The sequence below is a fragment of the Spodoptera frugiperda genome, chromosome 30, assembly GCF_023101765.2.
Source record: "Spodoptera frugiperda isolate SF20-4 chromosome 30, AGI-APGP_CSIRO_Sfru_2.0, whole genome shotgun sequence".
Classification (NCBI taxonomy): Eukaryota; Metazoa; Arthropoda; class Insecta; order Lepidoptera; family Noctuidae; genus Spodoptera; species Spodoptera frugiperda.
This window is the reverse complement of record NC_064241.1, coordinates 3,613,736-3,629,843: the sequence shown is the minus strand read 5'-3', so window position 1 is coordinate 3,629,843 and position 16,108 is coordinate 3,613,736. Positions and strand designations below refer to the sequence as shown.

The 16,108-nt window shown below is 34.1% G+C and overlaps 1 protein-coding gene across 1 annotated transcript in view; it reads left to right on the top strand.

Moving 5' to 3' along the window:
• LOC118269980 (uncharacterized) overlaps positions 1-16,108 on the top strand; it is a 93,718-nt gene that overhangs the window by 72,992 nt on the left and 4,618 nt on the right. The window contains exons 4-7 of the mRNA XM_035585384.2: positions 1,160-1,307; positions 3,289-3,387; positions 7,583-7,759; positions 8,103-8,225. Of these exons, the coding sequence (XP_035441277.1) occupies positions 1,160-1,307; positions 3,289-3,387; positions 7,583-7,759; positions 8,103-8,225 (547 nt within the window). The remainder of the gene's footprint in view (positions 1-1,159; positions 1,308-3,288; positions 3,388-7,582; positions 7,760-8,102; positions 8,226-16,108) is intronic.

Sequence of the window (16,108 nt, the reverse complement as noted above, 5' to 3'; positions counted from 1 at the left end):
GCCCTCGTTTAGAAGATGGATTTTGATTGAGACTAAGGCTTTTCCACTTTTATTTAGTCACGTCTTACTCACTTACGTCATCATTCTACTGCTAATCTCTTATTACATCTTTACCAGGGAGTCTTTATCCATAACCACGGTCTTCAGTTTATTCAAAAATTAAATTCCAACATAACATCCATTTTACCAAGCCCCATTAATATTGTGCTCAATTACTCGTGTCGTATCTCCCACATACTCTTTGGTATTCATCACCGTACGCCAACCTGCCAACTGGCCAATCATCCAATTTTGGCGTAAACTCACATTACAAAAATTATTCTTTGCACATTTATTATGTTTACACTGCTCTCTTTCGCGGAAACCTTCTCTTTAAACGTCCGCGGCTCGTTGAGAACTGTACGGGAAATACAAACTTTTATTCACCGTTACAGTTGATATTGCTGTTGGAAAATCGATCTTACTACTTCGTGTTAAGGTGGTGGTATAGGGTGGTTGTGTGTAAGGTGTCGTGGTATCTATGAAAGGAGTAATTATTATCGTTTTTTACTTATAAGTTTTAATTGATGTTGACGGTAAAATCAATGTTATTGTTTTGTTTCGTGATACATGAGCTTGAGTTGAGTATTGATTGTGTAGAACCGTTATTGTATTACTGGGAATCAAATCTCAATTGAAGGAAATGATAAAGTAATTATTTTGTACAATAGTGTTGGTGATGAGTTTTTGTTAGAAATCATTATTTTTAATTGCAGTCGTTAAAGATGTGATAATGAACCTGAATTAATTTTACATTTTATACGAATAGCAGTTATCCAAGACTATTTGAAAAGATTCTAGATTGTTTTCTATACCTTTCTGAATTCTGATATCTACTATACAAGGAAGTTGTTGAAATACGACGTCATCCTATTTTAATTCTTTTACAATTACTTATTCGGAACAACATTTCCCATTGGTCATTGGCAGTATTTATTCCACAAATAATGACTTTCTCTTCAACACAATCAAAGCACAGCCCACACAATGCTAGTTAACAATAACACTGAAGACTGTTTAGTATGCCACTGAATTATTCTCCACTAATCACATATTATTTGTTGGCACATCTCATTGTTGTAATGTCTCACAATTCACTCAAAATGGCATTTCTCTACAGACGCGGGCGCGAGCTGGCGAGTTATGGCCGATGGAGCGGCCTGAAGGCATGCCAGTAATACAATCGCTAGAGGTCATGTGCGGGAAGGATCACATGGACGTCCATCTCACGTTCTCTCACCCCTTCGAAGGCATTGTCTCGTCAAAAGGTATGTATTGTGTGTCAATTTTGATCATGAATTATTGAGCGAAACTTTTGTTTGCGTGGCTACACGTATAATTTATTTATGTTGCAATAATAACGTGTCATCTGTAAACAAGGATGAATTGATTAATAAAGGCACAGTTATTGATGAAGACCGTATAAAATTGAGCCTATCACCGACACAGCCATCATACTAAAACACATTAAACATTGTAATAAAAATGCAACCTATAAACAATTGACCTCAAATTTAACTGAAATGGCCAAAAAGAATGAAATGTATGCAGTTATAGATGCACTACAAGCCATTAATGGAGCTCCCCATCATAAAATGGTAGAGGCACACGAGGAAAATGTTAGAAACCGGTGTATTCAGACCGCCACTAATTGTTGTGGTAATTGCTAAAGTTTCACTAACAATTATGACGGATACATACCTACTTAGTGAATTATTAATAACACATGCTCCAGTTGCGAAGCTTAAGTACGCGATACAGTTACATACAGTACTTGGATTTTGTTTAATTCAATTTATAGTAACGTTGTAATTTGTGATGATATGAGTAATTTCTCCGATAACATCTACTGTTGGTCTAGTTTTTGAGTTTTCTTTGATAATGTGGACCGGTAAAATGGTGATATAAATGTAGGCAATGAAAGTGTTTCTGATGTATGTAGGTTAAACTGAAAAGAAACTACGTGGAGCCCAAAATGTAGAGGGCAGATGATAATTGGGTCTAGTTAAAATTTAGACTCTACAGAGCACTTGGGAAGACCATCAGAATCAAAAGAAAGGAAAAGGGAGAGATTTGAAACACAAGACAATACGATCAATAAAGATGTCTCTCATTACATAAATGTCTTTAGAAAGAGTGTTTCTGAACTCATTTTATAGCACGATCTTAATGTCCATAAATGTCGTTAAATGCGAAATAGAGAGCTAAGTTCAGTTACGCAAAGTTCGATTTACTTTGCGATAAAAATAACAGTGAAACGATAGACGACATACCTACATCTAGATCTCCATATAGATGTCTGCGTACATCGTTTGACGTGTTTATAACTTTTTTTATTGTTCTATTTTCAAGATTATTCATATTCTTGGCATTATTTACTTCACGTTCATTTGCTTGTCCCTATTTAGGCTATGTCGGCTAGTTGTAAACAAAACTTACCGTCTATTGGAAACGTTGGCAAACTATAGATGAAACTTTGTTCATTAATGTAATCCATTGCTCATTTTTGACTTGCAGCATTAGGCAAATAGTGGCATTTGTATGAGTATTGAACACCATAAATTCATTATACTGGATAAGATTTCTTCCTAGAAATCGCCAACTAACTCCTGTTAGTGTTTATCTATAGTTGTAATATCCATTTTATCTTTCATTACTTCTTTATTATCACTCACATGAACTGAATTACTTCTTCATTAGACGATTAAATATTTAATGTTTCCTCCTATAAACATTCTCTGGTCTTTATCCCAACACATTACTTTAAGGCCATTAGTACGGTTTATCTATGCAACGATACTGAGCTAATGTAAATAAAGTGCAAGCACGTAATTAGCAATTAACGTGTATAAAGTCGAGGCTGTAATTGTAGTACTTCGTTCATTGTGGAGTTACAGTCTTCTATAGAGGCAGGGAATTTATTTTGTTCTGTAGTATGTTTGTCTTCTTTAGAATTATAGATGATTTCAAGATGTGAATCAAATATATTACTAATTTATGGTGCGATTCTTAATTTATTATTCTTTCTTATTTCTTTGGCCTGCTCTTTTTCCACATCAGAAATCGTCCTGTCATAAACTCCAATAAACGTTCTCCAAACGTTCCGTATGTTGTTTCAATACAAAAACCTCAGTAATAGGGTTTGGTACATCAAAAATCTCCTGAATAAAAATTTTGATCACATCAAAAACAATTTACCTTGTCATATAGCTTATAATTAATCTGATAATAACTTTGACATGTTCGCAGGTCAACACGGCGACCCCAGATGTGTGTACGTGCCGCCGTCAACGGGACAGACGTACTTCTCATTTCGGATCGCGTACGCCAAATGTGGCACTAAACCAGGTAATTATACTGTTAATTATTAATTATTATGGTAATTATATTTATTTTTAAAGACTTCTTCATTCTCTCTGTATGGTGTGATGAAGATTTTTGATGCTTTTGGAGTAATGTGTCCATTATAAGTTCCAAACAAGGTATTATTTGTAGCGGTTTCAGTTCTGAGATGTAATCGGGATGATATACTTGTTTGAGTGACCTACAAACCACAAAAATAGTAGACATGTTTGTGATATTCAACGTCATCACAACAGGAAATAGTCCAAGTATGTACCTGCTTCCGAATTGAAAAGAACGCGAAAGTACCTCAAACATCTGAGTCGTGGGAATTCAAATATCTCATAGCAATTTGCGAATAAATTTCCTAACTGACAAGACATGCAAAATAAAGAGAAATGACGAGTTAAGGCAAAATCTACATAGTAAAGGTAATTAAATCTCGTCTCGGTTCGATTACTATAAATGGACCGTGAGTAGTGGCGTGAAATCAATAAATATATCCGATGCCTAATGATGCGAACTCGCAATTAGTCGATATAATAAATCGATTAAACAAATCGATTGATCGTACATTATTCTGGCATTGTTCATGCTCGTCCCTTACCTGCGTATGAGAAGTTGTTACAGCATATTAGTTCAAACTGTTCAAAGAATCGATTTTGCAAGGACATCGTTCAAAAATTTCATTTCAACCGACTCTTCATGGTATTCACATGTACCACTCTATATGGTATTTCGAATGAATACGGGAATTTTATTAATTAATAAAAATGGCCGTAAAAGAAAGATTTTGAAACTAGAACATGACACTAAAAATATATTGCAATTTCAAGGCGAAAGTGAAGCACAGTAAAATTTCACACTGGATAAATACAAGAGGTACTCGCCTTATACGTTTGTAACAGCTAGCACCTCAAATTAATTTACTATTTTTAGTCTAGCTTTTAAAAAACTATTCAAATATTAATTCATTAGTTTATTTAGTGTTTGTAAGCTTTGCCATGTTAATTAAAAATGTCCGTTGTCTGTTATTTGCATTTTAGATTTATGATCTTATACACTTTATGTTATAAAATTGTCTACCTTTTTGGTAATGCTCATTTATTTAAAATTTCTTTATTCTTGTTCATATAAATTATGGTTGACAGATGGATTTTTATTTTATTTTTATTGGGTAATAAAATCATTGAAAATGCCTATGTTAGCTTTTATAACTATTCAATAACATTTTATAGAGTGGTTATCACTATTGCTGTTGCAAAACAAAACCTACCGTAGTTTTTTTATTCTTCCAACAAAAATATGACAAAAACAAAGTAACTGTTGATAAAGACTGCGCAACGTGTAGCGGGTTCGATTCTCGCATGAAACAACTCTTTGTGTGATCCACAAATCGTTGTTTCGGGTCTAGTGTGATATGTATGAAAATATGTATGTTTGTAAACGCATCCACGACACAGGAGAAAATCCTAGTTTGGGCCAACGTTCTCTTTAAATAAAAAAGACATTGTAGCAGCAGGTAAAGCATTAAGACTTAATGAAGGAACTAAAGTTATACAAGATGACATTAACGATGAAACTTCTCCAGTCAACGTAGACGTTACAAACAATGAAGTTAATAAACACAGAGAAGATAAGTACAAGGAAGATAAGAAAAAGGCCATCGTTGTAAGGCTCGTTAATCCAACTGCTTTTATAACTAATTGCTTGTTTACACTTCACTGCAAAATCGCGATCCGTCACGCCAATGAAGAGAAACGGCTGGCTATTCATTCCTTGAGTAAATCATCTAAAATTGTGATGCGTAGACATTTATGAGCACAAACAACCGTTACATTTATTATTATTGTTGTTCTCATTTGTGACGCTTTCGAGGATCTTGTGTTTCTCTTGGACAAGATTTAAAAAAAAACTGTTAACGCCAGATACGACATATAAAATGTTGCAATATTCAACCAAAAACTTTTAAAATACTGAGTCTAATCAGCGGTCTAATCAGAATTCGGATGGACAGATATTTCCAGACCTATATTAATTAATTGTATAAGACTATTGCTTTAATCAATATACTTTTTCCATAGATAATATAATATTTACAACTAAACTAGAAAATTTAAAAACTAAAACAAAAAAATAAAAGAAATCTAATTACAGATATTGAAATTAGACTACGACCTATTGATTGGACATTTTTCTGTCGTGTAGAATCGTTTTTGAAGTAAGTTTCTACTATAGTCTTCTTAACAAAGACCACTTTAACATAAACTTGTTAAATGTAATACGAAGTCTATTAAACATTATCGTATTAAAGGACCATAACGAGGACAGGCAACTATTCAACCTGTCAAACGATACTGTCTTGGAAGGTACAAAGTTATCACCGGAAAAGGCTAAGCATACACCCACTAGAGTACGTGGGCATTTAACAGATTACAATGACTTTATAGACAGTCTGTTAACCTAGTACACAGGGGTGGAATTAGGTGATTAGGCGCTTTTGTGACGCAGTTTAGGGGTTCAAAGGTATTTTGTAAGGATTTGAAAATTGTATTGGATAAAACTAAGAACATTATTTTAAGTAAAATGTGTTAAAGGTAATTAAATTTAAATTTAAAAGGCGCTTACGGCACGTGCAGTTTTTCACGAATTCTATTAAATACCTGTGTAATAAATAATAAGTAAGGGGAATTTGCATACAAATTAATGTTATGCCATAAATCAATTTCATTATCTATAGCTTTTATAACAATTCTAATTATCCTTTTATTGCATTAGCCGCGACTTTTAAACAAAACTTTAATAAATAGACTAGCTCTGACAATATTGCAGTCCGCCCCTGTTTCTAGACGAGTTGTAACTTCATGTGCCTATTTACAACAAGCGGACAGGGTAATTTCAACGTCTATAACTTTACCCTCTCAGTGAATAAAATGACGAGCCTTTATAGCACAATCATTATAAAGACTTTGATGCCAAACTTCATCAAGATCATTTACCTTTTTAAAATTTCCTTATTCAATTAAAACATTTGGAAGCTTTTTCAATCCATCTAATGCTGCTGTCATTGTTTCTTTGTTAGAGACCGCGGCAATTTAATTAATCAGGCGATCTTAAAATGTTTGTAATTTAAAATTATCCAGTCATCAGACTCTCTATCATGCGTATTTAACGGTACTTAAATGGTATATTTTCTATCAATGACTTTACGATCTCTTCTATGGTGATATGTTTGGTGTTGGTCACGCGTAGCATTTGTTAAAATTCATGTGAAATTGTGAAGATATGTTATGTTAATTTTATCTTTTGAATTCTTTATCATCTTGATAATTCAAATCCAGTAACTGTCAGGAAGTTTCTCAGTAGGTAATAGATCACCATATATCGTCAAAACCAATCTCATGTATCGCATTTAGATTCTGAGTAACTATCGGTAATTCGTAACAATTTCGCAATAAATCGCCAGCATTCAAGTTTTATGGCACATCGGTCCCATTTCAACAAAGTCAGTAAGTTTTTCTCATGTCGATTCCTAGTCGCGTCCACTATGGCTAGTGTGGAGTAACGGACGACGCATGCGTCCCGCTCCTTCTGCGAACATTGCGCGCGCATTGTTTCTTGGAATCGCCACCCGCCGGACCACATAACACCGCGCTTAAGGTTCATTTTTCCACACAAACCCGTCTCAAAGACGCCATCCCTCAATCCACTACTTTCAAGTGTATTTCCTTCCAACTATGACTTAGTAATTTCAACTTTAAGTGCTTCTAGCGAAAAGTATTGCGGGTGACAATGTGAAAACGATTTTAAACCGTATGACATAGGGTCTGAATATGTCAGATGCGTGTAAACTTGGAAGATTAATGTCCTAATGGATCGCTGTTCTGAAAGGGAGTTAGCTAGAAGTCTTTAGGAGTCAGTTTTGCTTGTGTTATGTCGACCCGAGACCACTGGCACGATCCGCGTTCTTCGGGTGACTTCCACTTTTTGCGTGAGTACATCCGCGTAGGTATAGCCCTAGCAATAATAAGGATTTTAAAATTAAACGTACTTTGTAAAGATTTGTTTACTTTAACTATGTTTTACAATAAACCAGTCATAATTAAGTAATACATTAGAATCAGATATTAACGGACTTTGTTAGAGAAATTATTTAAATAAATAATCTTTATAAATTAATCTTCAAACTTATTTATTCCAGACCTCCACGGGCAGTTCTACGAGAACACAGTGGTAGTACAGTACGACAAGGACCTGCTCGAAGTATGGGACGAAGCGAAGAGATTGCGCTGCGAATGGTTCAACGATTACGAGAAGACCGCTTCCAAACCTCCCATGGTTATCGCTGATTTGGATGTTGTGCAGCTAGATTTTAGAGGTGAGGGTTTTAGATAATACTGTTTTATTGTATTAGAAGTTCAATTGAAAGATAATATTTGAGTTTTTATCATAAAAATTGGTTTTTCATATCAAAGCATTAGTTTTTTGTAACTTAATGGTTAATTGGATTAAGACCATAATTATCTTCTGCCTAAAATAACGCAAAGCCTTCATTATTTTGCAATTAAATCACCAAAAAAGGATGGTTAATTTAGAATCAAATTGACTCTTCCACGCAGTTGTGAAAGATGTACTATAACTTTTCACTCATTATTTTGGCAACGTTATGGTTTAAATATCAAGTTTCTCCAGATAATACTAATTTATTTTTTTATTCACAGGAGACAACGTGGACTGCTGGATGGAGATCCAAGCAGGAAAAGGTCCTTGGGCGGCTCCTGTATCCGGCATCGTCCCTTTAGGGTCCACCCTAACGCTGGTGGTCGCCATCAACGACTATCGAGGTAAATACCATAGCACCATAATACCACTTTTATTACACGTTGAGTAAATTTATAAGTGTTCAATAATCTTTAGTAGTCGTAATGTAAGTAATTAGTGCATACGATAGTTCCGTTTATGGCAGTGTAGTAAATGTGTGCTTATAGCGTAGTTTGTATTGGTATTGTTCGTTTTATGAGCAACTTCACCGTAATATATTTATTGTAATTCATTATTTCTGTCTAACTTCATCATAATATAATTATTGTAATTCATTATTTCTATTCAGTTTTGTTTGGTCTAGTGATGCCTCATGTTTTAAGTCCTTCAAAATTAACTTTGTCGAATGTTACGGAAATAGTTTTATTGCTGTTACTTTATCGTTGACAGTTGAACGTTTGTTGCCAACGACTTTTAAATAAATAACAAATAGGTGTCACAAAAGTCAAACTCAATGTATCTAAACTAAAACTTATCTCTCTCAAAGCATGTCAAAATTGCATACCTACATTATAGTTAAAACGTGTTCACCTAATGTAAATATACTGTTACTCACTAACAACCATATGAGTGCGGTACGTATAATTAACCACAACTTTATAAAGGAACCGTGTTTAGAATTGCCTATTGTCTTCTTAGGAAACGCAAAAATTAATAATATAATATTCATCCATTTCTTTATTACTGTCATTTCTAAAGCGTGTAAGTTTGTCTCATTAGTTAATTTAGTGCGTGGGACCATCAAATGGCCATATTCAGAATCTATCCTAATATGGTTTTATAGTACCGAATTATGATGTTTATATGGATTTTTTCATTCCAATTTTGTCATGTATACGTCAAGATAATCTCCGGATGTTATTATATATAATTTGTTAACTATTAAAATGAGTTAATTGAATGTAACTGCGATGAATTCCTATAAATACCTACTAAAATCTGTCAAAAGATGGGATTGACGTTGAAATTATGAGAACGTTATGTTTTTATGTTTAGATATGATACATTTATGGAACTATAACAAATACATAAAGTTGGATATAAAATGTTGTTAAGTTTACTGCCATATCTTGATGACGATACAAGAAAAAGCTGGTATAAAAAAGTAAATGTATACTACAAATTCTTGGAAAGAAATGTTAAATTTTTTTTTTCTTTCATTTCACGCATCTTTATAGTTTGATAGGGTTAAATGATTTCCGAAGCTGCCCACAACCTAACGGGTACTTTAAACTTTGAGTCTAAAGAGTCGGCTACTCCTTTTCGCCTTGCCCATGGCGAAGAAAAGATTTTCTCCCATCAAAAAAGGCATGAATTATTTATTTATTACTTTCATTCATTGATCCTAGCCATCATCTCTTCTTTAGTCCTTCTCTTCCTATCATCAAAATCGCCAATTTGCTTCGCTGCTTACCACGTACATTTTGTAAAACAGTGTCGGCAAAGATAAAGCAAGCTTAGGCCAATAAATACCGCCATACAAAGTAAATGACGATGGTAATAACAGTACCAGATACTTCAAAGCAATCGTTTTTAATTACTATTGTACAGCTGGAAAATAAAATAGCTAAGCCAAAGTAAGGTGAGCTGTTACGCTTTGAGAACTGTACGATACGATATTTTATTTTAAGTAATATACAATACTGTCTGTGGACTGTCACACTGGACTATGAACTACGCTACATTAGGGGATTGGCTATAATTGCACTAAGTAATAACTAAAAGCAATATTCATTAACTTCTTATTGTATTGGTGGCGCAAAGAGTAAGTTTGTTTCCTTTTTTTGTTGGGGAAAATTATCTAATGACTTCTCCCGCCTTGGGCAAGGCGAGAGGGAGTGTCAGACTCTTACTGACTAAAAACCACCCCGTTCCTACTGCTGCTTTTGAGCCGGAGCCCCGGTAATCCGCTAGGTAGTCCGCAGCTCCGGGTCGACAACAGATGTTGGACCCTATCTGTGGTGGGCTGATGGCTCTTTAAACGCGCGCGGAACGCGATGCGCCGTTCAATGTTTATGTCCTGCGGTGGCTTTTAAGTTAATGAGGAAAATGTTTAATGACTACTTAGTGGTTGGACTACCTAAATGGAAAACTATAAGTGGAAACAAAGTACCTATGTACTTGGATGTGGCTTCATAGTACGTATGAAAAGTTCAAAAGCATTGACTTAAACTGAGGGTAATATAAAATTGATGGTGAAACCTCTTTCCAGTCTTTCTTTAAAACTGGACAAAGACAAGGTCAGAATATTTATTTCAATTAAACGCAAACGTCAAAATTTTAAAGTCTGTATGTCAAATTGTTCAATTGAGATAAAACTAAACCACACTGGATTTGTGTATCGAAAAAATTGTTTAGGCAAAGTTTTAAATACATAAACAAAATGTTTATTGACATTAATGAATATCTATAAGAAAACGTCAGTATTGTAATAAAACGTCAAAATGTGTCTGTCTTTAATAACAGCTATAAAAATGTATAGATATGCAAATATATCTTGGATAAACAAAAAAAAAAAATTGGTGAATGAGTAGGGCTTTGACAATAAATAATATCATATGTATGACTAACAAGTGAGAGTTTGTGATATTCTCACACGTTAAAATTTAATAGAGGAAATAACACGGAGGTGTCACAAAAATATTAATGCACGCATCTGAGAAATTTCTCATAGAACACATCATAGTTTTAGGGTTCCATATCCCGGAGCTGCGGACTACCTAGCGGGTTTACCGAGCCTCCGAGTCGAAAAGCATGAGTAGCAACGTGGTGGATTTTAGTCAGTAAGAGGCTGACACTCCCTCTCGCTACGTGTATGGCGGGAGAAGTCATTGGATTATTTAAAAAAATCCATATCAACCAAAAAGTTGCAAAAGCATTTTATTATTACTACGGTTATTACGATAATATTTGATAATTTAACAAATCCTCATTTTACCATTTTGTAAATGCCTCATTGGTTTCTTAAGTGTTCCCGAAGATTTCTAGGTTTCGGGTGCTTCTGAGCCCTGTAAATTATGTTGAAGTTTTTCTATTTAATTATTTTTCAGCATTTGAACGGATTTTATTAATAACGCATCTACCATATAAAGATGATTTTATTTCAATTGTATGGAACCCTAAACTCATAAACACAAACTTGATTGTCTACTAATATGAACATTTTGTACTAGGCTCGAATAGCGACCATAAATGTTTTAATGTTTTCTATAAAAAAATAACAGTGTTGTCATTTGATAAATAAAAATGACACATTGCGCCCACGCACACTCACTGGCTATAGCTTCGAACTTTGAACGTGAAAACACGAGAACATAAAAAATATTATTTATTGATGACATTGTACAATAATTTGTTAAACTATGAATAATAGATACGAAGAAATTAATGTTTTGACTTAATCTTTAATCCCCATTAGAGGTTAAGTACGAACGTATAAATCACACATTGTTGGAATATCCATCCTACAACCATAAAGGATGGACCAATCTTAAGCTAAAACCAGAAATTGACAAGAATTTAACGAAAAGTTACTTAGCAACACAAAAGGAATACCTAAGATTTTATACTTATGAATATTATTTTATAAGTTACTAGCTACTTCTCTGCTCGGCTCCTATTAATCGCAGCTTGATGTTTTGTAGCCTATAACATTCCTCAACAAATGGACTATCCAACACGGAGATTAGCGAGTTCAAACAAGTCCAAACTCTTCAGCTTTATATATTAGTGTAGATGTAGATTGAATTTTGTAATATCTACCACATTACAGACAGAAGATAATGCTAGAGCGGAACCATGATTTTTTCTAAAAAAGAAAATATCTAGAATGAATCCCACGATAACCCACCCACCAAAAATGTCCCTAAAAATACCAGTACCTACACAAAACTAAACAACAAAAGCAAACTTTAACCAAACACAAACTCGGTTTAACACGAAACGTCGTAAATTCACTAGCGGAGTAATGACAGTATTTACACGAGTTAACGGTACGTTGTAATTGTAAAAAGTGAACTGGACAAATATGTACGAATGAGTTTGTTTAACGGGCTCTCGACTATGGGACACTGGTACTGGATTCCCCTCATGGATCACTTTTAAACCGTACGCGGCGACGCACGGGTTGGTTGACTGGCTCACTTTATTATTATAAAGATAGAAGATATATAGTGGTTAAGTTTAAGATAAAGATTAATGTTACTATAGGGTGAATTTATTTAATTAAATTATGTATGAATCCAATTCCGATTGATCGACATTGATATTGGGAAATTTCGTATTTTGATACTAGACATTGATATTGTGATTGCCTAATCTTCAATTACAATACTAACATATTGAATGAATTAAAAGATATTGTGTAAAGCATTTAGTTTGAATAAACTAAAAGATATTGAGTAAACCATTTATCCCACCCAAAACATAAATGTGAAAGGATGCCAAGTTCGATAATATTGGAATGCTTCGCCTATTTTCGAGTGAGATCTAAATAGAACCAAGTTCCATACACAGACCTCAGTTAAAAATGATATAACAAGTTGGCAAGTTTTCACACACTTTGTTATAAACCTACTAAACGCAATGAGTCAAGTATATAATTTTCTATTAAAACTTGCCAAGTTATATCATTTTTAACTGAGTTCTGTGTATGGAACTTGGTACTTATTTAGATCTCACTTCTTTTATAGGCGAAGCATTCCAATATTATCGAACTTGGCATCCTTTCACATTTATGTTTTGGGTGGGATTTCATTTATTTTTGTAAGGTTTAATTTTACTTCTTTGACTAAATACAAACCTTCGTATTTTAGGTCGGTACGAATTGGAAGATATAGATAATTTTTTTGTTTTAGTTCCTTAATGAATTTACACCTTCATTATTTTTAAAACCGACTCACACTTGGCCATTTTCAGATTTTTTCCTTTACCTTGACCTAAAGACCTACCTCCATGCCAAATTTCAGTCAATACGACCATTGGAAGTGGTCAGGTTTTTGATGAGTGAGTGACAGTCGTGAGTGTATAGTAAAAATAGCGATTTTCTGACGTCAATATCTAAGTTCTACAATAGGTACATTAATGAAATTTTGTATTTTAGATAAGTAAGTAGATATAATACTAGAAATTTCATATGCGTAGATAAAATAGATTTTGAGTTATTGGTGGGTCGAAGTTGAGAAATGGTTCGTGTAATATCCCACGGCCGGTGTGTCGGTTTTTGCTCGAACTCGGACACACTGCCGTGTGTCTAGATTATAAGTTACGATTGGGGTTGTATAGTCTTGACATTGAGTAATTATAGAGATTGTATTGGATTGAAATTGCATTGACATTGAAATTGGTGGATACATGGTTTCGGAATTTGGAGAAGTAAACAAGCATCCTGATCTTCTCGAAAAGAGACAGAGATCGTAGTAGCGCTATCTGACAAACCTGAACCGTCCTGCCAACCGCCCAAACCATGCGTAGTTTAAAGATAAGAAGAGTATATAGACTTTAAAGGAAATGAATTGTACTGATCCGTTGCTAATAGAAACCTATTCTAGAAATAAATTGCAAGGCATTCAAGTTGTACTGTAGGGCCTATAGGCTATTCGCAATGGTTATCAAAAAACCATTAACAATTTACTTTCAACGCACATTATAAATTCTTCAATTAATTTTCCTAGAAAGATTTTCATCGTTATATCGATTGTAATACGAAAAGAAACTTGAATCTTTAAATGGCATCTGCACATAGTATCATATCCTTCTTTCTATATATGTTTATTTTACCTTAAAAAGCCATACCGAATAGGGTAAAGGTTAACTAGACAGATATCCGGACACCACTCTGCATAAGTGGCCACCTACCTACGCTACGTTTGCATATCGTAGCCAACTAACCATTGACGACTGTATAAGTTTAAATATTATAGCCGTTATAACTTCTCTTTATTTTCTTTAATACTATAAATTAATATAATATACAGTATTATAGCACTTTTTTTTTGTTGGGGGAAAATCATCCAATTATGTACTTATCCCGCCCTGAATGAGGCGAGAGTGACAGTCAGGCTCTTATTGACTAAAACCATCCCGTTCCTACTCCTGCTTTGATCCGGTGCCTCGAATAACCCATTAGGTCGTCCTAAGTTATAATATGAGATAATTAAAATCTAATGTAAGCGGGCAACCGAATTGCAGGTTCGATCCCTATATGAAATAATTCTTTCTAATCAAAATCTACAAATCGTTGTTTCGTATATATGTCCAGCCCCTGTGTCAACCGTGCATTCAAATAAATGCCTATCACTACTAGTAACATGGTATTAATTCCAACATTAACTATTTGCTTAAACCTTCTCATCTATCCGCAACAGAGAACAATACTAATTCCACAATACAAATCCATTAATTTTGTTTCAATTGAATCAATAGCATTTCTCATTCGTGCGTTATGAGTTCTTTTATTTAATTGACAATGATTAATGTTCTTAATGCCAGTGATCTTGTGGAAGGATTTAATAATGTCTGCGTGTGAGGCTTTCAATTCTTTTGTTGAAGCGAAAATTGATTCTTTATGTTTGCCGACTGCAGAGATGCTTTCTTGTTGTGTTGGTTTTGTGGTAGTACGCCAAATGTTAGAGATGGGGAGATGAATTTGCGTAAGTAAAAAAATGTGATTTCACAGAAGTTCGGGTTATGACGTGGCGTGTAGAATCTCTTATAGGTTTCATTATCATTAAAAACTTTGTAGTTGTTAGTTAGTACAAGTTAGTTAGTTAGATAATTCGTATTTATAGAACTACATTCTCATGCCCCCATGGCATTTAAGTCGGGATCAGTACTACTAATGAGGTTAATTGTACTTCTAAATGTTAGACTTATCTACACGTATAACAACTTTACTTCTTGAAGTACAATATTACCATTTTGATGAATAAACCATAAATCAGAATAATTTACTAACAGACTAGTTTCCTATTAATTCAATTTAAGGACTTACGTACTAAATGTACCCCTTTTGAGAATAGCAGACTAGTCATTATAAAAGTACCATAGTCCTAACAATCAGTAGATAGTCTAAGTGATATCACTATAATAAACCTGACTGTCTCTACCAAGAACATTTCTGGAAATATTTCTCGTTGCAAGACGTGACAAGGTGCGGTTTGGGCACGCGCTAAGCTTTCTTCGTTCTTCGTTTAATGGACTATCTGTTGACACACCCGAGTGTTTACTCATCCTTTAAGTTAAGCGATTTCTGTTTATACATGGTGTTTAGTTACCACTTAAGTGTAATAATATTGGGAACTATTGTGTTTGTCGTCTCGTACGAGTGTTGGATTATGGTATTGTTGTAGTCCTTCAAAACGGGATGAGTTTAAGTACCTGCTTGTAAGGTTTAGTATTTGTATGGGTATTCCGAAGAACTTTCTTGCTTATATGGGATTACTTCCTCGTTCAGGAGCTTTGAAGTTTTACTCCTTATCTCTCTCGTCCGTACTCATATGTGTTTTAATGGAAAAAGTTTTGTAGTATAATTCTATTATTACAAACTTACTTACTAAACTGTCTTTGATGGTTGTCTACATTATTCTTCCCTTAACTACTCTTATGCCGGGTATATGTATAAGACTCAGTAGAAAATATATTGTGTCTCTCGTGGATTTGCGTTCCATATTGATACCACGGATTAGTTCAAACAGTATCTTCATTGGTATTTCAAAACTACTTTCCTATATACATACATAGATAGGTAAGAAGTTTTATCCCGGATATGACCATGACCATAGGGTCATAGTATACCGTTATAAGTAGATAAAGTAAAATTCCCATACAACAAAATCCCAACACCGATTAATCCCCTTCAACCACATCTAGGTAACCAACTAAACACTTCTAAAGGATTGCTTTTCTT